Raw genomic sequence first — 26,812 nt, 5'->3', positions numbered from 1 at the left:
TGTTATTGTATTCGTCCTTCTGGATTAGGATGGGTCGTCTCACCTGGATACCGAATATGTTCATCTTCCTCTTGATGAACATCAAATCACCAAAAGCTTTATCTCAATCAAATTAGCAATTAAATCTGATTGAAGCATGATCAAGAGACATCGATTAACAAGTTTTATGTAGAAATCAGATCGAGAACAGCAGCATATTTCAGAAATCGTGATGAACAGTCGGTTAGCTTTGAAGAACACCAAAATATGAAGTGTATATTTAGCCAATCTCAGTCCACGATTACAACATGAAATACGTTGCAAATCACTAATAGAATTCTCGATTATCAATTACAACAACAGAAATTGCTTCAATCAATCCAATTGAAACTTTGACCAAAAAGTTTCATTCGTTGACTTTCGAATCTAGAGATCATTTAACATTTTTCAGATCAATTTGTTGCTTCACGAAGCTTGAGTAAACGATTAGGAATCTGAATATAGGATCAATTTGATCTATGAATAAGTCATTTGTTCCAGAGAGCAAAGTCGATTGATATCCAGGTACTGTAGCACGAAAATCAACAAATTATCACTCGAATCGATTTTGTTGATCTTGTTTTTGACGAAAACGAAGTGATCAGTGATTGATTGTTGATCGATGAAGGTTGAATCTTTGATTAAAAGATGAAGATGCTCGATGATGATATCAGATAGATGGATTCGGTATTCAATAAAAGAAGACACGGTATTTTTTTTGTTTTATTTTTATTTTTATCTGGTGTACTGTATATGTCTTGAGAGAGATTGAAGTTTTTCAAAGGGAAGACAAACGATCATTTCAACAATTTTGGTACAAATCACAAGGACAATTTCAGTAATTTTGTCAATAAAGGAAACAAACGGACGAAAATACCCTCATATGTCTGGCACATGACTCGAGTTAACGGCTTTTTTTGACGGCCGTCGGTCAGAGGGACTAAATCAGCAACTTTTACAAACCACCGGGACCAAATCCATCAAAAAAAGTACATGGACGAAACCATCATTTTGGTACAAACTACATGGACCATTTCAGCAATTTTGTCTTTTAATAATTAGTCTCACTAAGCTCCAAGTAAATAGACCTTAAATAAACAAAGGCTTATATCATACATTCACACTGTTATAACAATTTGTCAATAACCAAACGATCATTGACCTAGCGTTATCAAAGTAACTCATTAACCTTTAAGTTGCGAGTTTGAGACCCGTAATTCATAAACATATTTGTGGATAAATTCGTATTAAGTGTGTGAGTTGTCGTTTTGACAAAAATTAATTTAAATATATTTGTTTTTTAATCTTGGTAAAAATTGAAACAAAAAAGGTAAAAGTTGAAACTAGTAGTTATACATACATGGGCCAAATATTATTTTGTGATCCAAAATTATACGGAGGTAGTAACTTAATGGGCCTAAATATAATAAGCGTAACTTGTACAGGCCCATGAACATGTATACTCACTTTCAGCTTTCCAGTTAAAACCAAACTAAAATCCCCAATTAACAAAGTTTTCAGACAAACCCTAGAAATCCTCAATCGGAAAATCAGTAACCGAAATCGGAAATGACGACGACAAACGGAACCACCACGACCACCACCATTTCCGCAACCAATAACCCTAAAAAAACGAATCTATTAGATCATCACTCAATCAAACACTTACTCGATGAAACTGTCACTGAGGTACACTTTAATTGCACTCGCCAATACCAAATTCTCGCTAATAATACCTCAATTTTATAATATAACTCGTTATTAATTTGATGCAGATCGTTACGAATCGCGGTTACAATGAAGATGTGAGAATGAGTAACGTTAGATTGTTGATCGGTGCGATCATTGTAATCGTTGCTCTTTTTGCTCAGTTTTACAATAAGAAGTTTCCAGATAACCGAAATTTCCTCATTGGATGCATTGTATTATATCCTTTTTAATATTTTGAAATTGCATCTGATTTGATTATTGTTATGCTTGTAATATTGTTGATTTTGTCTTTATAAAAAAAAAAAAAAGGAATGGTTAATACGTGAGTTTTGTTTAGTCCTTGACTATGGCAAGTATGTGCTATTCAATGGGATATTGCAGCTGGTCATCTACACTAAGGAAAAGAATGCGTTTTTGCTTACTTATCCTCCTTCAGTAAGTTTTAATTTTAAGTTTTTAAAACTTATAATAGATTTTTAGTATTGAACTTTTGGTGAATTATATCGAAGTTTATATGTTCTTATTGATTACTGATATTGAACTGTTAATGAAGATGACACGTATATGCTATATTCTTATATTATTATTACATTATTTAAGATTTAAGATGGAAGCATTGTTTTTATGTAATGAGCCCAGAAATATAATCTGGTTATAGCATGTTTTTCCATATACAAACCTGAAATTCGATACTTTAAGGGTTTATTTGAGGTGAAGGTGCTTTCTGGAATTTTTTCACGAAATGCCTGCTAAACAGAAAACTTGTTTAAATATCAGGTTGAAATTGGAAATGGAAATAAAACTTTTTGAAATTTTTTTAATTATACTTTATAAAACTCCATTATACAGTTTTCAACTTTTTTATCAGAGATGGAAACCTCTTATTGTCTAAGCTGTACAATGATAACAATTGAGCACATTATGAAAAAAAAAAAAAATAAATAAAAATCAACTGATTCTCTAAAGATAAAAAAACTCGTCCTGTATCTAGAAAAATGAGGAGTAAAAATTAATGAAAATCTTCTACCGCTTCTAGTATGATAAACACCTATTCAGTGATTTATTGGTAAGACTAGAATAGAGTAGGCAGTAGTTTCATCTAGTTGCTTTTAGATGTTTTGCTGCACACACACATGTACTTGTAGTGTCTAGTGTTTGAGCAGCTATATCAGTTTGGATATGCCCTTGTGTTTTTGCTGGATAAGTATAGATGCTATCTTGACTGATTTTTCAATACAATTGTACGACATTTAATTTAGCCTAACTGCAATTAAGTTCGTAGTTATGACTTCTAAAATCCTTTATATGAAATCGGAGTGGTGCGTCCACTTTGACATGTTTGTGACTTTGTGTACCAAAATAAACAATTTTTGTACATATGAATATACGATTTTAGGTTTCAAGGTGTCTTTTGAAGAAGTCTTTAGATATTTAACATTCCTGTCATCTTAAGTAAAGTACTTTATGCTGCAAAAGATCTTTGGAACTTGTATGTTGTATTTTTTAGTAAGGCATATAATGCACTCTGTTGCCCAAACCTGAATCAGCATGGTGCATCTGCTAGAAATTCTTAAAGGCTTATCTCTAATAAACGTGTAATCACAACAAAGGCCCAATCAACATTGTCTAACTTCCTTTACTGGGAACAATTTTAGCATAAAATTCCAATTTCAGTAATGATGATAACTTCTTGATGTCAGAGATGCAAGTTCTTTTTTAATTTTCAAGGAATAATTAAGATGCTGAATTTGCTACGAATCTCAGGTTTTGCACTAAAAGATTGGGCAGTATATTAAAGTCTTACTCATTGCCTAGATTAATTCAGAAGCAGTATCTTGCCATTTGCCCCATATTTGATCTTTTGTTTTCATATAAGCCTATATGTTTTTCTTGTTGTGTTGGACCTTTGCATGATGTTGCATCATGCAAGCCATATTTCATGAAGTCCAAGCATTAGTTGCTTGGACTATACGGTTTCTGAGAGACTCATTACATGATGGCATTGATTGCGGGTGTGGAATATTTGATCTTTCTAGTGCACACCCTTCTTAATTGCGGTTGTGGAATATACGGTTTCTGAAAGACTCATTACATGATGGCATTGATTTGAAATTACCCTATGATAACCTTTTTGTGCCTGGGACTCTGGGAGATGAATATAAATCCCAACCTGTTACCAGGCTTCTCTTTTGTCATTTACAGTCCATCTATTATGATGGTGGTTTTGGCATGGTCCCACACGTGCTTATGAACAACATACAATATATTTATATGCTTAATATTATTCAAAATCAGATAGCTATTTGACCTAAGTGAAACACAGCAACTAGGTTAAAACGAATACCAAATATTACATATTTGTTAATAGGGAACTATCTTTCTAAGCAAAAAACATTTGTATCAAAAAGGTCTTGGTCAGGTTTGAAGAAGTGGAGTGTGGTAGTCTATATGGTAAGTTTAACTCTCCCTACGTCGTCAATCATCTCAGAACACAAGTTTAAAACTTATAGTTTTGATATGTCATAAGGATGTTATTAATTTGAGCTTTTTGCTATAGTTGTTATGTTGTTATATATTCTTACTTGACATCTCTGAGTAATGTTTAAATAACGCTTGATATAGAATGTGACATGTTTTTGATTTTGGTAGGACTCTATTACTTATAATAGTTTGTATCATGACAGGGTTCTGCTTATAACAGCACTGGGTTGATGATATCTTCTAAGTTGCCCAGATTCTCTGACATGTATACTCTCACTATAGCTAGTGCCGATCCAAAATCCATTTCTGCAAAACCTACTGTAGAGTTCACCAAAAGCGTTACTAAATGGTCCTCTCTCTCTCTCTCTCTCTCACACACACACACACACACACACACACACTCTCACCCACACACACATATACTTGAACAAACACTAAACTACCATCTTCAGTAAACGGCTTGCCCTTGTTCGATCATATATAACAGAGGTGTCAAGTTGGGCGGGTAGGGCAACTAATCAAAATGAGTTTGGATTGAAATGGTCATCTTTTAGACTTTTAATGCATATCAATATGGGCAGGGCTGGGTTGGGATGATTGCAAATCATTTTTCGTCCAGAACTATGAAATCCTATGTTAATTTAATTTATGAATTCCAGAATATAGAATGTGGTAACCACACTGAAAAATAATCATAACTACTAATAATTTGAGTCTTTTACGGAGTAATAAAATGATTACCATTGAGCAATTTTCAACCCATTCCCATTGGACTAATTTTGTTATGTGACTCATTGATAAAACACCGCTTGTATAGTTGTATTGATCCTTTCATGAGTAAAAAGGTTCTAAATTACCACCTATATTTTTTCAGTTATAAACTCAACTCAAGGAAGACAAATAATGTAATGGTTTCATGTTGGGTATAGGGATAGGGATTTTTGTTGAATTTTAGTTGGTTTATTAAGTTGGCATGGGTATTTTACAGGTTCACAAAGGACGGAGTGTTGGTGGAATGGTTGTTCTGGAAAGATGTTGAGGCCCTAGTTACCAACTATGCTAACGCTAACAAGAAAAGCAAGTAAACTTTGAACTTCATATTGAATTGTGATCCATAAGGGATATAAACAAAATATCGAGAACTCGTAGACATATTTTACCAAACAGTAATGGATATTTTTATTTTAAACCTACAAACATGTGAGTGGATTTGGTACTTTACTGGCAAAATTTATTGAAAATCCACATATGGCTTTTTTAAATGTATCGCTATCTAAATGCCGCCTTTCTCATTTGCTGTGGTATCAGTTAATTGATACAACTGTTTAACCATATTGAGGCACGTAAAAACGTTCTCTAATTCAAAACGTTCGAGTTGTCGGCTGATGATAGCGCTATCTGGTGTACAAACCAACTTGCAGATTCTCATAAAATTTGTTCCTGGATTTTATTACCTGACTGTCTGTCCTCCAGTCATCAACCAAGGCCTGTAATAATTGATTCAACTGTTTTAACCTTCTTGAGTACGCAAAAAACGTCAACTCATAATGTTCGAGTTGTCGGCTGATGATAGCTATCTGGTGTACCAACCAACTTGCAGATTCTCACAATTTGTTCCTGGATTTATTACCCTAGTGTTTGTATTCCAGACATCAATCGGGGCTGTTTCCAGTTGTATGATATATTAAGTTCAAACTGCTAACATAAATATTAGGGGTGAGCACTAGATGATTTAAGTTGATTATGTCCCTAAGATGAACAATCAACTGAATTGTCAGCTAAGAGAAGCTGAAAACCGAACTTTCTCGGTATCGATTATACCCATTTAGTTGGGTTGGGTTCTAGTTAAAGCCAGTTATTAACTGAAAGATCCCATCAGCAAAAAAATCTAAATATGTAGAGTATAAAATAATGTGATCCTTATTTGTATATAGTTGCTGATATGCGGGTATTGCATTGTTTAAGTTTGATCAAGCTCGGGTTTAGTTAGATTTTGCTCATTGTTTAGCGATTAGAGTTCGCTTAAAGCTTCCGAGCCTTGCAGTGGTTTGTGGTTTCGATTGTGCCTTTGTTCGTTTTTTTAATCTTCTGATGAATAGACTTAGTTTTAATATTATCGTTATTATAGCAACCAAAAAAAAAAAAAAATACCTGTTGACAAAGAGTCAACTCCAAGGCCACAAAATGAAACCAAAAATAAAAAACTTAGGAATCATTTAATCATGTGGACTTGTGCGAGTCATATTTGTAGTATAATAACCTCTCATTTTTCAAGATGCGGCTTATGGGGGAGAAATTTAGTTAACCTAGAATTGACTAGACAAATGACTAAAAACTGAATTAGAAATATAAATTAGAGACAGAAAGGAGTGTCTAGTCGATGATTGATTGTGTTGGAGATTTGAAATGATGTGATCCTTATGGTAGATTTGAGATGTTAACTGATGCACCTTGACATTGTCATATTGGTGTTCAAAACTCATCCCGTGTGTCGAAACTATAAAAATATGATATTTTGTATGGTTAAATGATGTGTTAGACTGTGTCTGGGCCCATCAAGAGCCATAGTTAGTTGTTGTTTTCATTTGGTGGTTTTTTATCGTTGTTAATATCGGCAAGACCCTGCCAGATGATGTCTGCTGGTTGGTAGTGAGAGGACCCTTAGTACATGCATACCCAAAAGGGGGCGCGTGGATATTATGTGGAGGTTCAAGAATCTATGAAATGACATCTAAAGCTAAGGTTACGAAGTAAAGGAAGTCCGAGAGAAGTGGTGATCTCATCTTGCTTGCTGGGAGAGACGGCTTGCACCAGTGTGTATGGCCTACACCAACGGAGTATGATCTGGACCTAGATCGTATATGGACTAGTGTGCAGGATCGTAACTTTTGTGCGCCGAACGTGTGCACTCTTAATATTTGTATGTATTATTCTTATGTATATAAAAGAGGTTTCTTTTTTTAACGGTGATTAGGAATCACCGACGGAGTCCGAACGCAATGTCGGAACCCTTCTACCCGATTATTTCCTGGGACGAACATTAAAATCTCACCGCCCCTCAAGAAGAAACCCTCACGACGAATTCATACAGGCATTGCGTGTGTTAAAACCCCCTCGAGTAAGGCTCGAATGCAAGATGTCTACAACCTCCGAGACCCATGAAATGAGGCGGTAACCTTAAGGAATATATATTGCAGCTCTTGACGATCGAACCCCTGACTTCTCATCTGAGAAGTAAGGTCATAACCAATAAACTAAGACCTTGAGATTATATAAAGAAGGTTTGTTGAATATATGTTTATTTGTTCATAATTTAATTAATTATATTGCGTTTTGTTTTAGTTTTTTTTTTTTTTTTTTTTTTTTTTTTTTTTTCCTGTTATGTACATGTATGTGCTACGATAATATGTTTTATGTTAGCTACTCAAAACAATCTCTTAGATATATTGTATTCTACAGCTAATGTGTGTAAACTAAATTGCTTTTGTGGTAATTTTTATCTCATGGTTTGTTATCTCATGGTAATTTTCTTAACCCTACCCTGTTCCCATTACTCTCGGACGATACATCTCCACCAAGATATTCCGGAGACTAGAAATTCTTGTGAACCCAATGCCGGAATCGGATCGACTTCTGGAAACGGTGCTTCGACCAGCGGTAAGTTCACTGTCTTCATTGGCAGGATTGAGGGGTCTGTTACACGACACATGTTGGAGTCAATTTTTGGTAAAGTCGGTCGTTTGAAGGAGATCAAAATTTGGCCATCTAGGCGTTATTCGTTCATTTCCTTTACTAACGAAGTCGACGCTCTCAAGGCTGTTGAAGAACTTAACGGTTCTAAGGTTTTTGGTCGACCAATTTTTGTGGGTTGGCCAAAATTTCAAATTGATAGCAATTCCGGTCATTCAGGTGGTGGTTCAACCGGCAGATTTCGGCTTAATTTGAACATGAAGCTCTGGTGTAAAGCTGTACCAAATGATCTGATATTGAAGCAGCTTCATCTCGCGGTCCTATTAATCGATTTGGTTCCGATTGATGAAACAAAGGTTTCAAGTTTCTTGATTTCGTGCAAGGCTCAGGTTTCGCACATAACGAAATTTGGCCATTTTGGTTATATTTGCATCTGTGGGGATGAAGATAGCTTCCTGAATATCATCAATTCTTGTTCGTCGGATTTTCTGTCGATTTCACCTTTCTCATATTCGGCATCTTTTTTTCATCGATTGCTTGGGTGGAAGTCTTGGGTCTTCCTGTTACTTATGCATCTAAAGAAAATGCCTCTGAAATTGCTTCACTCTTTGGCGACGTGATGGCAGTGGCAACTATTACTTCTAATTTAGGTAATGTTGTTTCATCATTTGTTTTTGTTAAATCTTCTGATCCGAAACATATTCATGACTTAGTTGAGGTGGATTTGGTAGATAAGGTTTATTCTATATGTAACGTTTGGGTTTCAGAGATTTCAGATATTAATAATTTGAAGCGTGTTTTGTTTGATGTTTTCGACAAACACTTGATGGAGGCCACTAATAGGTTTATTGTGACTAGTGGTTCGATGGTTATTAATAATGTTGTTCGGGTCGATAAGGATTCGGTTTACTCTTCCCATACTGAGTCATTAGCTGTGTCTTTGAAGGGTTCTGTTGCTAGCAATAATTCGGTTTTAGGTAATAGATGTGTTCAAAATGGTGATGCTATTACGAATGATAATTGGGAGATTAGATTTGGTTCGTTGGATCCTTCTGTTTTGGATAATGTAATGCCGAAAACTCCCGTGGACAATGAAAATGTACCTACAGTGGGTGTTGGTGTTGGCGATTTGAATGTAAATGAGATTGGTTTTCCGGAAATCGTGAATAAGATGGGCAAGAGTAGTCGTGTTGACAAACAAGTGAACGGTTCTTGTAGAAATAAGGAGACTATAACAAAGTTGAAAACAGCAGAAGTTGCTGTTGCAGCGAAGTTGAAAACAGTAGCTGATGCGGCTGAATGTTTAGCTGCTGTTGGGCCTTTGCAGAGCCCATTTGATCCTAACACTGATGTATCTTTCGATGACCCGGAATCAAATGATGATAACATCACGTTTGCTGATAGATTGGCTCGTTTGAAGAAGGAGAAGAAGAAAAAGAAGGAAGATTTGTTGGCAAAAGAAAAGGAAGAAACGAAAAAAGATAGACCTAAACCGGTGTTGTTTGGTCTCAGTGGAAGAAAATATTGCGATTGCGAGGTTCCTTCATGTGAAGGTTTTTGTAAATCGTGGTACGTCTTGAATAGGCATGTTTCACGAGACTAATTTGAAGATGTTAACTTGGGGTCGAGAAGGAAGGCGACTAATGCTTCCACTTCGGGTTCTTATAATCTTAAAGATCACATTGAAGACTTGGATTATGGTGAAGCAATTCAAAACTTGTTTATGGGTCCTCAAGATTGTAGTAAAGGCGGTTTATTGGCAAATGGGAAAGGAATAATGACCGAGGAGGCTTTCGCGGCCTTTGATGTTATGATGACGAGTATGGTCGAGCAGAGCGAACCAGTTATCGCCACTCTTATCAACACTAGCGTGAACTCTAGTGTCCCGGTTAAAAACAAGAATCAACAAAAGAGAAAAAAGAGATTGTTTCAAGGTGCGGAAATGGAAGAATTCGGCGTTTTTATTAAAGATATTTGAGCTCGGAGGTATCATTTTAGTGTTTCGTAGTGTTATTTCGATTTTGTGTTTTGTCTCTTGTTAATTTGTAGTGTTTGTTTCGGTTATTGTTTCGGTATATTCATGTTAAGGTTCGGTATAGTTAGTTTGTAAGTGTGCCGCTTTCTAGGTACGAGCCTCTTCGGATTCCCTCTTGTATCTTTTGTTGAAAACGTTTTCTTTTCGAAAACGTGTTCCGTATTTATATAAGTTTTCGTTTTTTTGTCCAAAAAAAAAAAAAAAAGGCCAACAGGGTCAACCTACATATTCATATGTAAATGGACCTAATTACATGTGGATATAGATATGACAGTTAATTGGGTGTTTTAAAATAGTTTATATTATTCGTTAGCGTTTAAGAGTTTTTTTTTACCTCGTTGAGTATTTAAATTCTCGAGATCGGTCATGATGGTAATGGAATTAGTGGAGTAATAACTTACTAATATGAATTTGCGTATACAGCTTCATATAGTTCAATTTTCATAGTTTAATTTTTATTATTACATATAATGGAAATGGAAATTGTCACTTTTTTAATTTTCTTGAAACTTTTTAGAATAGTATCATTATAAAATTTTCTTACATTTCATTTAATTAATTATACTAATTTTTTATATGTGTATAATCAAAAGGTGTTCAATACTGTGTTGTCGTAGACGTTTTCTCGGAATAATGAGCGGATTTTCCACTTCTACTTAAACAATATTTACATTATCGAATGAAATATTTTCTGCAGCAACGCGTCGTAGCCATTACCAATGTTCATAATTAATGTTACGTAACTCTACCACAAAACATTCTGTATGTAATATATACATAGCAATTATGTGTATGACACTATCGAATAATACTAAACGCTATTATATCGTAAACCCAACAGCTAAATCCGAAAAATACATCAAACGGCAATCGCGCCACACGCAGTCCGTTATGTAGCTAGTTGGAATACAAGAATATAGTGTGTTATACGATCATACTCATAAATTTATCAATATTGCTTTTGATTTTTTAAACAACAAACACACGTCCAATTACAAATAACTTATCACGGGATTTGAACTCATAACTTCAAATTTGATAACACGTGTTTTATAACAAATATCACATAAATCTAATAATGGTAGCAGATGCATGTATAAGTTTCAAGTTTGAATCCTATATATCTAGAAGAAAAAAAACCTATACCACTTTGTGATTATGGAGGGTCACTCCGACGACTCCGAGCAACTCGTAACGAGAGATTTTTCTGGAATTAGTCAGCTCGTAAAACTAATCAAATATTCACATTAATTAAAATATTGACAAAAAACAAATTTAATCAATAACGTTGTTGGATGGGTTTATATCAATGGGTGTTCGATGATGAAATATTTGCTACTATAAAAGAAACAATGTCGGCAAGATGTGTCCTGTTATTAATTGTTTGTGCTCGTCCTTTCAATATCTTGACTTATCGTCCAACAAGTTTTCCGGTGACATTTATGGTGGTTTATTGTCTTATACCATTTCGAATGAGATAGTGCAGTTAACCACATAGTTTATAGGAATATATTTCGACTTGGTTCACTAGCAGCTCATAGGCCTTCCTTAAATGGCTGATGCTTTTTATATCACACACACACACACACACACACACACACATATATATATATATATATATATATATATATATATATATATATATATATATATATATATATATATATAGTAACCAATCGGGGAGAAGCGGGGGGAAGCAAATTTTTTTTTTCCGGCATCAAGATCACACGAAAATATGAACATTTAGAAGAGACACTTCGTGATGAATGTTATTATTTAGGCGGGAAAACGATCGACAAAAATAACATTCAAGATAATATTGTTCATGAAGAATATGAACGTTTTTTTTTCCATGTTTTGTGAAGTAAAATTTAGCCCGATTTAGAGTTTAGGGTTTAGGGTTTGGTGTTTTGGGTTTATTCCATAAACCCAAAACACCAAACCCTAAACCATAAGCTCTAAACCGTTCGTGTTAAAAACTCAATCTAAATCCTAAATCTAAACCCTAAACACTAAATTTCTAAACCCTAATATCTAAACCCTATAAACCCTAATATATAAACCCTAATATCTAAACCCCAATAACTAAAACCTCAACATACGCTCGAAAAACACGATAATTGTTATATATTACTTCTTCGAGCGTTTTCCCGCCAAAATAAAAACATTTATCACAAAGTGTCTTTACTAAATGTTCATATTTTCATCCCATCTATAATGTTCGTGAACAAATTTTTTTCAAAAAACGAAAAAAAAAAAGTTTTTGCTTCCCCCCCGCTTCCCCCCGATTGGTTACTTTCCTCTTGACCCTACCACACACACACACACACACACACACACACACACACACACACACACACACACACACACACATATATATATATATATATATATATATATATAGCCAGAAGTTCAATACAAAACTTTTTTAATGTGCACCATTGTGCACAAGTGTATTTTTGTGCACAAATACATAACTTTTTTAATGTGCACCATTGTGCACAAGTGTAAATCCGTGCACATTAGTTAGTTCTGTAGCATTTTTGGTTCTGTATTGAACCTCCCCCAATATATATATATATATATATATATATATATATATATATATATATATATATACACACACACACACATATCATTTAACGTATTTAAAAGCATTGTACTGTACAACACTCGAATACATATATAATAGTGTATGACTAAAAATTATAGTGTACGAATTCAGTGTTTTTCATAGTGTGTAAAAATGAAATATGTGATAATATTGATTATTGAATTGAAAATTGGAGGTGTTGGAAGCTGAATCCATTAACCTAAGTTCAAATCTCGAAACATTTGGTCTGAGAAGATGGACTATTGGATTCAACTGAACCTTGAGTTTTTAGAAATTGAAGCTGGTAAATTGAAGGGACAATGTTGATGCATTTTTTTTATCAATGGTAAAGATAGAGCTTGACGTTTGTGATAGGTTGGATAAAAATGTGTTTGTTGGGTTGAAGACTTGAACATAAGATTATTCTTAATCATGATAATCATTTCAGAGTTAAATTGTGCATTTTTTGATGAAAAACTGGATTTTTAACTGTGATTATTTTTGACATTCGTTAACTTTAAATGTCAAATATTTATAAAATAATGTGATAAAATATAGTAATTGAAAGTGGTGTATGAACAAATTAATTTAATAATATTAATATATGGTTTTAAATTTTGATTGGTTTGACACTTAAACTCACGATCCGTTAAAAAACTGACACACTATATTTTTGTCTAAAGTTGATGCTGCATTATTTTCGTTACATATCGTCAGTTGGTGCTAGCCAGATTGACGGATATAGTCGATACTAAAAAAATATTTATAGTATACAATTAATTAATTAAAGTTTTAAGTTTAAATATGATACATTTAAAAGTAGTCTTTTAAAAATTACGTTTAGCATCTTTAAGTGATATTATTATTCATAATTTATAGAGTAAATCTAAAAGTTACGGTTAGCATTGACACTGATATTGTTATTTGTAATGTAAATCTAATAATCAATTCAAACATCAAAATCAAGATTAAGATGCTAAGTAATAAACTACTTCATTATATACGTGTTTACCAACCCAATAGGCCACTTGTGTTTTGTCATTTGTGGTCTCATCTCTCTGGTCCCCAATCAAACACCCTAAACTCCTTCCACATCTTCATCTCCAAAATCTACTCATCTTCTATTTTTCCAATTTAAATTAAATTAAATTAAATATAATTAAAAATGGAACAGCGGAGCTACAGTAATCACCGGACCAACCCGAATGCACCATCCGACGTCGTTTTCGAATGCGTAATTCCATACATCAACGACTCACGTGACCGTCAATCCATCTCACTCGTCTGCCGTCAATGGCACGTGATCGATTCCCAAACACGTAAACACGTCACAATCGCTTTATGTTACTCTTCGACACCGGAGCAGCTTCGGCGCCGGTTCCCGTATCTAGAATCGCTCAAACTGAAAGGAAAGCCACGTGCTGCTATGTATAATTTAATACCTGAAGATTGGGGAGGGTTTGTGACACCCTGGGTTATGGAAATTGCGACGTCGTTTCGGTGCTTGAAATCGTTGCATTTTAGAAGGATGATTGTGAGTGATGATGATTTGAAAGTAATTAGTCAAAGTCGTGGTGCTAATTTGAAGGATATTAAACTTGATAAGTGTTCTGGCTTTTCAACTGATGGATTGTTGTATATTTGTCGCTCTTGCAGGTATGTTTTGATTTCTAACAATTTGTTTTTTTTTATATATTTATTGTTGTTGTTTTGATCTGTGAAAATTTGGAAAAAATAATCAAAATTAGGAATTGTTTTGTTTATTGTTAGCAAAGTAAATTCATCTGCAATTTATTTAATGAGTACTCAACTGTTAGATCAGATTGTTCATAAAAAAAAAAAAAAAAACTGTTATGATTTTTTTGTTAACTTGATTTACCTTCACTGTGAATTCTTTTAACTTTTGTGACCTTTTTCCTAAAATTATATGTTTCGTTTGAACTTAATATGGAATGAAACTTAATATGGAGACTAATAATAGCACACGGTATCCACAGTGTCAATTTAGTAATTTCAGTTATTCAGACGATTTTTAAGCATATAAAACAAACAGTAGGTATTTATTTATATATCTCTTATTCTCCACAGACATCTTATATAATTATTTACAAGTCAAAACTCGTAAGATCGGGTATAGACTGTGATGAAACGTATGAGAATATGCATCAAAACACCTGCCATCACTGTAATGCTTTTATACGGTTAATAAACGGGTAAACGGATACGGCTTTCCCTGTTTAGGCTACCCGGGGGAAATATTTTTACTCACATGTACGTGGCCTAACCGGGTTATCCTGTGACCGTTTTGTGAGGATATCAGGCCCCAACCGCCATGCGGTTAATGATATTGAAAAGAAAATGAAATTTTATATTTTATTATTATTATTATTATTATTATTATTATTATTATTATTATTGTGAAAGGCAAACTCACACACGAGAATTGTTATGTTTGGTGAGAGGATGCGGGTATGTTATTATCATTGTATTGATACTCTCTTTCTTAGTACATCAATGTTATTATAAATGGTTGTGTATATGTTGCTATTGGTGAAAAGAATTAAAGTAAAAAATGGGTATGATTGGTATCAAAATGCAAGTAACTAGGTGTTATTGATAACATTCATGGTATTGTAAGCGGATCATATGAATTACTTGTTCCTTGTCTTCTATAAAATTGTTGCTAGATATGTTTAATGCTTTGATTGATGTTGTTATTCAATTCATATTTATAAAGGATGAGGTTGACATATAACACAAATTTACGGATTAATATGAGGAAAGTGAATGACATTATAACTGCAGTGACTTGACCCATTCCAAAATAAAAGTGAAACGTAGTTGCAATTGTAAGATAATTTCCCTATGAATTATTCAACAACTATCTAGTATTAAAATACATAAAAAAAAATTATAGTTTCCAGAGCAACAAATATCTTATTGTATCAATCTAATTGTCAACATCAAGTTGCTTGAAAATATGAATAATTGATGTTCATTTATGATGGCCTGTAGTTAGGATATCTGGCCTGAAAATCTCGAATTAGTTCTGCTGGCGCTAGATATTAAGTTTGCAAGTTGCACTCTTAATTTAAGAAATTTAGGTGATAGTGGTTGAGTAGTCAAATTGGTCCTCTATAATCACTAAAAGCAAGAAACTTGATATCAATATAACCATTGTTTTGGTTATGAGTATGGTATATAAGTTATTAGTTATATACTTTCCATTAAAGAACACGATACAATATTAATGGGACATATCAAAAAGTTTACACATTTTATTATTGATTTTAAGCAGGAATTTGAAAACTTTGTTTCTAGAAGAAAGCCAAATAACCGAAAAGGACGGAGAGTGGTTACATGAGCTTGCTTTGAACAACAGCATCCTTGAAACGTTGAACTTTTACATGACCGACCTTTCTCAACCCAAGTATAAAGATCTTCAACTTATTGCTACAAAATGCAAGTCTTTAGTTTCTATTAAAATAAGCGATTGTGATTACTTTGATTTAGCTGCATTTCTTCGTGTTGCTACTTCATTACAAGAATTTTGTGGAAGTTGGTTTCAAGATAAAGCTGAACAGTACGGTGATGTAGTGTTTCCACCAAGATTTTGTGGATTGGGTCTAAATTACATGGCGACCCACGAAGTTCCAATTGTGCTTCCTGTTGCATCGCGGCTCAAGAAACTGGATCTTCTTTATTGCTTTCTGGATACAGATGATCATTGTCTCTTGCTGCAGCAGTGTATCAACCTTGAAATTCTTGAGGTAGTATCTTTTTTTTTTTTTTTTACTTTGGCTTTGTTGTTGTGATAATGTCAAATGAAGTGATAATTACTCCAAATTTGTAGTAAAATATGTAATTATTTTTATTTTTTTTTTATAAAAATGGTCTAATTTTAGTTTGTAGCTTCTATCTTTTGTTCATAAAAAACCTTGATTTTTTTTCTTAAAAAAAAAAACAGCTTAATGTAATTCATATGCATTACCAAGTCAAAATGCTGATGTGCCTTATGAAAGTTGACTAATTTCATGTATGTGCCTCATAAAAATCTTTTATATATTTCTAAATAAATTTCCCGCTTAATGTAATTCGTATGCATTACCAAGTCAAAATGCTGATGTTTCTGATGTGTATGTGAACTTATTAAAGTTTGACTTCTTAATGTAGCCGACTTGCGCTGATATGACACTGATGTGTTGATAATTAATTATAATATGGTTGTATACATGTTTGAGCTGCTTTATATCATTTTAATTAAGTTGACACCTTAGTTAAAAAAAACTTACTTGTGATGTCATTATATTTGAACATTGAAAAAAATATAGCAATCTGTAGACTAGACTATTATTGATAACACAAGTTTCTTGAAATGTTAAAAATGGAAAAATCTGTCATTCTAGGATGAAACTTGTCCGAAATAAAATTTTGCAATTCTATAGCTTGTAGTATTTCACATTTAAGTGTTTTTTTTTTTTTAAACTTGATGGACAGGCAAGAAATGTGATAGGAGATCGTGGTATGGAAATACTCTCTACCTATTGCAAGAAGCTAAAACGTTTAAGGATTGAACGAGGGGCAGATGAGTTAGAATTGGAATACGAAGAAGGCGTTGTTTCTCAAAGGGGACTAACCGCCATAGCTCAAGGCTGTTTAAACCTAGAGTACATTGCTGTATATGTATCCGATATCACAAACGCAGCCCTCGAGTGCGTGGGCCTACACTTGAAAAACCTCGTCGACTTTCGAATGGTCTTACTAGACCGAGAAGAGGTAATAGCCGATTTACCTCTTGATAACGGTGTACGATCTTTAGTAAGTAGTTGCCATAACCTTAGAAGATTTGCACTTTATCTTAGACCTGGAGGGTTGACTGATGTGGGTTTGACTTATATTGGTCAATATAGTCAAAATATAAAATGGATGTTGTTAGGGTACGTTGGTGAATCGGATAAGGGTCTGTTAGGGTTCTCTAAAGGGTGTCCTAGTTTGCAAAAACTTGAAGTAAGAGGGTGTTGTTTTAGTGAACATGCACTTGCTAGTGCTGTTTTGCAGTTGAGGTCACTTAGGTATCTTTGGGTTCAAGGGTATAGAGGGTCACCAGGTGGGTTTGACTTTTTGACCATGGCTAGACCATACTGGAAAATTGAAATAATTCCTTCAAGAAAAGTTAGCGTTGGTGAAGATAAAGAGGTGGACCATCCAGCACATGTTCTTGCTTATTATTCTCTTGCTGAATCAAGAACTGATTTTCCCCCTTCTGTTGTACCATTAGATCCCACTTCAAGTCAAGATCATATGAGTAGATTTCAAGATTTAGACTACCCTAAATAATATAAAAGCCTTGCCTTTATTGTTGTTTTCAGTCATGTAACATATATTTTTTTTCTTTCATTTTTTAGTTTTGTATTTATGTGGCGTGAGAAGAAAATGAAAATGTGATCATGAGATTTTTCATTTTGACATTTTCAGTTTGGCATTGTCTGCTTTTTCGGATGATTAAATTGTTAATAGTGTGAACAATGTACATAATAATGTTTATATATTGCATAATAAATGTGTTGTTGCCCAATTATTTCTTCCATGACATTGACAAGTTTCATTGTTGTTTATTCTAGTTATAGTGTGATCACCTTTTATGATTTAAAGAATTAGCATTGTTTATTCACAATTTTTTTTCATAAAATTTTATACTTAGAACAGATTCTGAATTTTGATGGGTTGAGTGTTCAGAAATGTAACAAATTTATCACATAATATCTATTGTGTGTATTGAATTGTCAAAACTTCTATTGCGCATAACAAACTTTGATTATTGCTATTTTGTATCAAACGTATCACTTATTCGGGCTTAAATTAGTGTTCATGATGAAGCTTTAATAGCACCTGAAATCTTGTTAATACATGATTTATACAAAAATCCAAGATAATCAATTAGACTTTCTTCTGATGCACCTTCAACTGGACTTATTTCAAAGGACCAGTCTACAAGAGTAGAATCATCCCCATAATCTATGAGTTTGAGTGAATTTAGGGACCCATCCAAGCCCACATTGGTAGCTTCCATTTTATATGAAAATTTGTGCAATAACGGGTCCATGGAAACTAGTCGTTCCTTGATCCAAGATCGATCACCATCATCGTGAGGGAACATGAATCCTGAGACTAATCGAACATAGCCAGGTTGACCCTCGACGCCTTTTAGATGGGTACATGTTTCAACCATAGGCATCCATTCAGTTAGCCAATCAGTTTTTGATACTATGTACCATACTTTGTCTACAGGTGCGTCGACTATGCCCCCAACCGAACCTCGCCATTGGTTTTCAGGCCAATTTTCCTTTCACACAAATGCGACCAACGTCAAACAATAATGTTTTTTTCGTTTATGTTTAACTTTTTCGTTTACATACCCCAGTTATACATTACTTATGTGTAATCATATGTTGTTATGAATAATATTATATGTATGTCGGAGGCCCTGTTCGAAACTCAATGTTAATTTTTTTAATACGTATAATACTATGATAGCGTAATCAATAGAATTAAATTTTTTCAAAACAACCGTTGCAAAGTGTTATTCTCAAATTGTTGTCAACTCGTTATAGTTACACTATTGTTTATAAAAAACCGTAATCCTAACATTTTTGGTAACGAAGTAATTAGTCAACTCTTTATAGTCAATACTCCGATTATATTGTCTTAATACCTATAAACGTCAATCTATCTATTAAGTCTTTCTTGTTAGATGATAGATCGCAAGTAAGATATTCAGTTACAATGTACGAATAAATGAATTATTACATAGATTTTTCAAAATTTTGGGCCCCTTAAAAATTTGGAGCCCTGTGCGGCTGCACACTTCGCACATGCACCGAAGACACCCATGTATGTATGATTTAAACTAATTGATAATCATAAGTATAATTGAGAAATTGATAAAGCAAAATGCATACCATGTAGTGCAGACCTTCTTGGTGAAAATCGTTGGAAACTTTTAGTAAAACTAAATCGATAAATGTTGATGTTAAATGATTAATATATAATTTTTGTCTTGAGAGAATTCATAGATGTTACCAAATCAACATAGAAAACTTAGGGATTAATGTAAGCTCTATGCCATGTTTCTTGAAATATATGACACAAAATGTCATTAATTTGATGACTTCAAGGATTAGTTAAACTACGGTACAACCCTGATTACTGACTATAATTGATCCACTTCAAAACTATTTTTGTTAGACATAAATATAATATTGACTTTGTTTCATTTATTGTGGTGTTTAGTTACCAAAATCATTCGTACTCGTATATATTGTTTGGTTAGCAGACTCATAATTTGTTGATTTAGGGAGTTGATTAAGTTGCAATGTACAACTAACATGATTTTTATACACATGCAGCAGATGCTAACTAATTTGGCTGGATTATGAACGGTAGTAGTCTTTATCAAATCGTTATGCACATAACCTCATTCCACCCCTTGGATTTTAGTAGTGTTCGGGACCATTCTCATTCTATTCTTGAACACGTCCGCATGATGGCAATCGAACAAGACAAAAAGCTAATCACATACAGTCGACAAATGAGAGGTCACAAGACTTCATCTTTATGGGCAAAAAGATCATATGATTCCATCAAACAAGACAATCTACAGCCATCAAACATAGGACAACCCTCTCCTTGATTGTTTAATTTATTGCTAAAAAACATTATATAACCAGAAACTTTATGAGACATAATTTTAACATTTGAACAAGTCTAACTTTCTATAACACCTTTTAACATATTTCCTTATCATCAAACACGACCACACCCCGGTGAAAAACAGTTTCTACAAGACAACTCGGTCGATTTGTGTGGCATTTCTAATATAAAGGACAACATACAAACCAAATTAGTCAAGAAACTAAGGAAATGTGTCACTTGTTAGCAAGTTGAGATAACCAAGATTCGAACTTTTCAAACTAATAACTAAATTAGATAATACTGTATCATTCATAGGGTAAGCAGGTCGACATGTTAACATACAAATTAGAGTGTAAAATCAGAGGTAACAATTCATGAATCCATCTCATAAGTCTTACCTTCCACGGATGTTATAGATGCCCCTCTCGCTGCTGATCTCATCGTCCATGTTTCCATCCAAACACGGACCATTGTTACTAACACTCATCTCAGAGCTTGCATTGCTGCTGGTTGCAAGAGGTGAATCTGAAACGCCGATTGTTCGACTTCTTGTGGGACCAGGTCTCACACTGTACATTGATGATGCTGGAATATTAGTCATCAACGGCCTCAGGTTTCCTGGCACTGTCCGCCTTATATCCTGTTCCAAACATAAACTTTAGGTTCGCTCATATTACCAAATTCTATGAGTGGCAAAAAAACAAACATACAGATCAAACAGCTCAAGGCTGGCAGACCCAGAACACTTAAGGTCTAAAACTTAGAGTTTTTAAATATATAATTTTTCAAAATACAATTCACATGACTTTCGGTATTCTTTTGACATGTTTTTCGGAAATTTTAAATAGAAGACTTGTCAAACGACCATATCGCAAACAAAATTACTCATTCTTCCATGTTATGTTTTTTTTTTTTGGGCATGTGTACAACAACTTGATTAGGTTGCAATGAAAAGCTAGAATATATACAAAGTAATAACTTTATAATGTCGGATGAGTAAGAAAGATACCATATGTCGTATAGCCATATCCAAGGATTTCTTTGAAAGTGATCTTCCGAATCCAGAGCTATCAGGAGATGATTTGGAAGATAAGTTACTATGAGGTGAACGGTTATCATCTTGCCTTGGAGGTACAAGTTTTCTCATGTTTATTACCCTTTCAACCATCTTTGTTCCATATAAACCGGGACTCAAATTGTCATTAGCTTTAGCATACGCACGATTCAGTGCAGGAACAGGTACAGAGCTTCCACTATAATGACCCATCCCGTTAGGTAGACGTCCTCTTGAAGGTGAGCAAGATTGCCTTCTTACCCTTCCATTAGCTACTGGCTCAACCGATGAAGACCGGCTACTTGGTGCACCAGACCGACCCCTTTGAGCTGAAGTAGGCCTATCCGAAAGTGAGGTCCGTAAATTTGGCGGTGCATCAAGTGAGTAACCAGGCATTTCATGAGGTTTCCATGGGCGCGGTCTTACGCTAGGAGAACTAGCCCGTTGAGGTGGTGCAGTTCGTGTTGTACTTGGTGCACTTCTTGTTGTACTTGGTGCAGGCTTAGTGAATGTAGGAGATTTAAGCGTAGGGTTTGATGATGTTCTTGTTATTGTAGACGATGTTGGTTGTCTACGAGTTGGTGTTGAGGCCCGTGATGCGGGTTTGTATGCATTTAAAGATGGTCTAGTTGTGGGGGTTGATGACCTGGCAGTAGATCTTGGTGTAGGAGTAGAAGATCGAGATGGGACCGTAGGCTTAGTTGGGCCCGTAATGGGTCGAGAAGTAGGTGTAGATGATCTTGAAGGTCTAGATGTTGCAGTTGACGTGGTTCTAGAAGTTGAGTTAGAAGCTGCTTTAGGTATAGAATTTGATGATACAGACCTAGTTGACGAACCCAACGTGGGCCTCCCAGTTGGAGTAGCAGGCCTTCCGTTTGAGCTAGTGGGCCTTCCGTTTGAGGTAGCGGGCCTTCCGTTTGAGGTAGCGGGCCTACCAGTTGAGGTAGCGGGCCTTCCGCTTGAGGTAGCGGGCCTTCCAGTTGGAGTAGCTGGACGTGATCCTGGACCTCCAGAAGAGGAGGGCCTACGGAGTCCATTACTTGAAGTGTTTAACCCGGGAGATGACATCATCGGTTGTCTAGATACCATATTATTCCTACCAGTAGTCTCCGGGTGGGTATTTGATAGCTATACCAAAAGCAACCAAGTAAATGACATTATTGATTAACAGATTCATTGAATTGCACCATGATGTATCAAACTGATATTAATGAAATAGAATCATATATACAAATATAGCACTTGAGCTGTTAAGCTACCATTTATAAAGACAGAAACTATTCTTACTCGAGATTTTAGTCCAGCAGGACGGGTTTTAGGAGTTCCCATCTGACCCATGACGGTTTTCTGTGATTCCATTTCAAGAGAAGGGAAAAGAGGTGTTCCAGGGGGCGTCAAAAGCCTGAAAAAATAGCAATATTTAGCAAGTAATAACAAAAACATGCCTATGTATGAAATGAATATAACAAATTAATAGTAATTCTTAGCACTGTGCATAAAATAATTTAATATCAGGCATACTTTTAACAGGTTGAAATAAAGAAGATATATCGTAAGTTACCAATCATAATCATTCTTATCATTTTCAGAGTTGAGAAGCTCATCAGCACCATTCTTTCGTGCAGATGTTACTGAAGGCATACTGAACATCTGTGAAGTACCTTCAATTGATCCTATATAATCGAAGTAATAACAAAAAATTAGTCTGGACTTGTTTGAGCTTTGCTTATTTCATACAAACGGCTGTACCAAAACAAAAATAACCTGATAGGCTGATACGCTGTTTAAATAGGCAATCCCAAACACTACCTAAAAGTTCAGCATCTTACTTACTGAAATCTTTGAATATTGATATCAATATCAGCAACAATACTGAATTTATTCAATTAATAAATAAGTTATCCTACTTGCCCCTCTACCAACTGCCAAAAAACCCGTTACTGTATTATTAATTGGCTAGATGTTAAATGAAGCATTTCAAAAAATCGAATCTTTTTCAATTCTAGTTATACTTTAACTACCCATCTAATATATTCTACTTGTACATTTTTTTTTTTTTTTTTTTTTTTAAAGGCATCTACTTGTACATTTTTAGATAAACACTTCAAATATGCAAAAAAAAAAATGTAATTAATGAATTTATATACATACAAATACATATATATATTAAAAAAACATTTAGGTTACTGAAATTACCAAGTGATGAATCAAACTCATCTTCATCAGTATTCTGAAAGAGAAGATCACGTTCTTTTTCACGTTTTCTCATTTCCAAAAATAACCCTAACTCTTCATCTTTATCTTTCAATTCAGACTTCCTAAAACTACCAATCATTTGCGGCTGCTTCTGCCGTTGCTTCACAGTCGCCGGTGCCGGCATTACCTTTTCCGGCGCTCGAAAACTTCGATTCATCACCAGAATAAATTTTTTCACATCTACAGAAACCCTAACCCTAGATAAAACACCATACACTTACGGAAACCAAAGCAAGAGCTTAAAACCTATAATTTACAAACCCTAGGTTTTCAATATATAAAATATAAGTTAATGTGCACAGTATTTCAGCTACAGATCTGATAGCTGAGCTGAACCATGCCTCTAATGTAGTGGAGATAACATTAACATTTTAAATTCAATTTAAAAAAAAAAAAATCTTTACTTTCAGGTGTAAATGAAAATGAAACGGAAAGGATGATTTTATTTATTTATTTATTACTCTATTATTACTCCGTACCTTATATAGTTATATCTGTATAAGAATATACTATACACTATATATATATGTGTGAGGTTTGAGGATTAATTGTAATGAAGGTGTAATTTATTTATAGAGAGAGAAAATTGGGAGAAAGACAGAAGTTTAGAGAGAGAAAGTTGGATGAAGGTGAGGTCGAATTGAAAGATGGTAGCATAAACAGGGGAAGATAGAGAAACAGTAGTGGCATGAACGTAAATAAGGAATATTAAAGGGGGTTATATTATTGGGAATAATACGACAACAATTTTTATTTCCCCAGTAAATATAAAAAGTTTTTTTTAATTGCTATATTAAATATATAAATATAAATAATGACCCGTGAAATCACGTGTTTGTTTATACGAAATAATTTAATGACATGTTTTAAGTATTAAGTGAATGTAAATATTAAAGTCATTTATTTTAATTACCCATTTGACTAAAAAACTTATCGCTGTTTTTACAAACATATAGAGACATGTATTTTCGCATACATATATAACGTAATTAATTTCGTAAAAATAATCCATATTTAAATATTAATAATATAATAATTATAATTATTACTATTAGATTAAAAGTAAATAATAATAATAATAAAGTTCGCTAAAAGTGGAGTATTTTTATTTTTAATAATAATTATTATTATTATTAGTAATAATTATGCCTTTTAAATTTTTTTAGAAAATTAAAATTACAATTTAGGAGATATTAGTATTTTCTTTTATAAAAAATTTTGTATTATTTTATCAATTAAATTAATATATAATTATGACATCATCATTATGAAAATTAAAAGGTAATTAACTTAATGACGACATCATTATTTTAGAGCTTTATATGACTATATAGATATATAGATAAATTAAATTAAATAAGTAAATAACAGTATAAAGTGTTTAAAAGTGTTTGAAAAATATGGATATAAATAAGGTATTTGTATTGTACATCTAAAAATGAATTTATCATAATTACTAGTGAAAAAATAAAATCACACTCTTTGTTTATGGATTGTCAAGATTGAATACACAACAACAACAGTCAACAGACACATTTAACCTCTAAGCGGCAGTCAAGTCGTCAATAAATCGACGCTTACTGTTGACTCACTTAATCAGGTTGTGTATTTGGTTTCCACTTTCTTGTAACTTATGTCATGTTTGCCAACAAAATTTTTTTAAGCTTTTGACGTTTATAAAAAAAATCATATAAAATAAAAAAAATTTGTTTGGTTGCAAGAGTTTAAAGCCTTTTGAAGGAGAGAAAAATTAAAAGCTAAATGTTACTAAAACTAGCGTTTGACTTTTAATTTGTAGCTTTTTATCATTTTACTTTTTATTTGAACATTTTCAGCCACTCCGCCAACTAATTAAATACATATAAAAAAAAACTAACAGTTACCAGCTATTAGCTATAAGCTATAAGCTAACAGTTAAAAGCTACTAGCTATTAGCTACTAGCTAACAGCTAAATGCTACCAGCTACTAGCTATTAGCTAACAGCTAAAAGCTACCAGCTAGTTTTGCCAAACATACCCTTATTACTGCTATGTATTTGTTATTAGAATTTTTTTACGTGATCATTCTCGTAAATGAAAAATGTTAGATGGATCGTGTATTCATTAAGTTTCATTTATTATTTACTTATAATTATAGTTATGTAACGACCCGTCAAAATCGCTATTGACGCGGCACGTTAATCATTGATTCCACAGTGAGGTTTTGACCTCTATATGATACATTTTGATAAAATATTGCATTCATTAAAATAAGTGACTTTCTAAACATAGAAAGTTATAAACATGTGGGCGAGTGCTTAGGTATAAGCAAAACCCCGAAATACACAAGTCTTTAATTTACAGGTTGACATCACAGTCCAATTATTTATTACACAATGCAGTTTTATTTTGAATGCAATAAACTTTGTACAAAACATGAGAGACTCCATGCAGGCAACAAGCACATCACAGCGGAAGCATTCTAAGGACCTGAGAATAAAATATGCTAAAAAGTCAACACGAATGTTGGTGAGTTATAGGTTTAATTGCTCGAGTCATAAACATATATAAAGATAGACTACAAGATTTCATCAGAAGTTTATCAATAGATTCTACGTAACAGAGCACCTTGGTAACTAAACTTAACGCTATAGTGATAATTACCCCATTCGTTTTAATACACGCAAACCAACGTGTCTTAAACTCAAATAACATACGTCCGTTAAAAGGCTAGCGCTCTAGCTCGGACGGGGATGTCAAGCCCTATGGATCCATATACAATTATTCGCGTTTACCAGTCCATATCCTATGTACTGGCAGCTACTAGTTACCAAAGCTAAGGGATTTTCGATTTAACTCAGTGTAGAATTTAGTATGTACTTGTGTCTTATTGCGTTTAAAATAAATTGCATGTATTCTCAGCCCAAAAATATTTAAAGTATTTAAAAAGGGAGACTATAACTCACGATTCAATATTGAGACTCAATATTGTAGGCAAATTGCGTAGACGTAATGATGGTAGACGACTGTATGGTTGGCCTTGGATTCAAGAACAATACCCCGAACAATACCCAATATTTCCTTATTTTAAAACGGTTTGAAACCCGAATTAAAAATACCCTCGAATATACTTTATTATTATTAAACTTAAAATTAAAATTATAATTAAAATTATAAATATAAATTTTAAGTACAGAATAAGAATGAAAAAAATCGTCAAGCAAAACTGACCTTTTATAGTACTTTTCGATTTACTGTAGCTCATGCGATCGCATGAGTTTTTAGTGTTTTTGCCATGCGATCG

At 33.7% G+C, this 26,812-nt stretch overlaps 4 protein-coding genes across 4 annotated transcripts; 2 read left to right on the top strand and 2 right to left on the bottom strand.

Moving 5' to 3' along the window:
• The first annotated feature begins 1,509 nt into the window (after window positions 1-1,509).
• Window positions 1,510-5,471, top strand: LOC139842707 (signal peptidase complex subunit 2-like). The gene is made up of 5 exons (XM_071832821.1): window positions 1,510-1,707; window positions 1,794-1,945; window positions 2,082-2,163; window positions 4,413-4,558; window positions 5,198-5,471. Exons 1-5 carry the CDS (start codon window positions 1,588-1,590, stop codon window positions 5,292-5,294), a joined length of 597 nt encoding a protein of 198 aa, XP_071688922.1. The 5' UTR covers window positions 1,510-1,587; the 3' UTR covers window positions 5,295-5,471.
• Window positions 5,472-13,587: 8,116 nt separating this feature from the next.
• Window positions 13,588-18,094, top strand: LOC139839524 (coronatine-insensitive protein 1-like). The gene is made up of 3 exons (XM_071829605.1): window positions 13,588-14,183; window positions 15,826-16,297; window positions 17,025-18,094. The coding sequence occupies exons 1-3, from the start codon at window positions 13,693-13,695 to the stop codon at window positions 17,862-17,864; spliced, it is 1,803 nt and encodes a 600-aa protein (XP_071685706.1). The 5' UTR covers window positions 13,588-13,692; the 3' UTR covers window positions 17,865-18,094.
• Window positions 18,095-18,393: 299 nt separating this feature from the next.
• LOC139840633 (lachrymatory-factor synthase-like) lies at window positions 18,394-20,396 on the bottom strand. Its single transcript, XM_071830889.1, has 3 exons — window positions 20,347-20,396; window positions 20,133-20,232; window positions 18,394-18,870 (listed from the first exon to the last, which is right to left on the bottom strand). The coding sequence occupies exons 1-3, from the start codon at window positions 20,394-20,396 to the stop codon at window positions 18,394-18,396; spliced, it is 627 nt and encodes a 208-aa protein (XP_071686990.1).
• Window positions 20,351-24,040, bottom strand: LOC139840280 (uncharacterized). The gene is made up of 6 exons (XM_071830541.1): window positions 24,009-24,040; window positions 23,470-23,709; window positions 22,835-22,946; window positions 22,561-22,675; window positions 21,229-22,401; window positions 20,351-20,859 (listed from the first exon to the last, which is right to left on the bottom strand). Exons 2-6 carry the CDS (start codon window positions 23,684-23,686, stop codon window positions 20,614-20,616), a joined length of 1,863 nt encoding a protein of 620 aa, XP_071686642.1. The 5' UTR covers window positions 23,687-23,709; window positions 24,009-24,040; the 3' UTR covers window positions 20,351-20,613.
• Window positions 24,041-26,812: the final 2,772 nt, after the last annotated feature.

Source organism: Rutidosis leptorrhynchoides, chromosome 4, assembly GCF_046630445.1.
Source record: "Rutidosis leptorrhynchoides isolate AG116_Rl617_1_P2 chromosome 4, CSIRO_AGI_Rlap_v1, whole genome shotgun sequence".
Lineage (NCBI taxonomy): Eukaryota > Viridiplantae > Streptophyta > Magnoliopsida > Asterales > Asteraceae > Rutidosis > Rutidosis leptorrhynchoides.
Note: the sequence above shows the minus strand (reverse complement) of the source record. Positions and strands in the feature narration are given on the sequence as shown.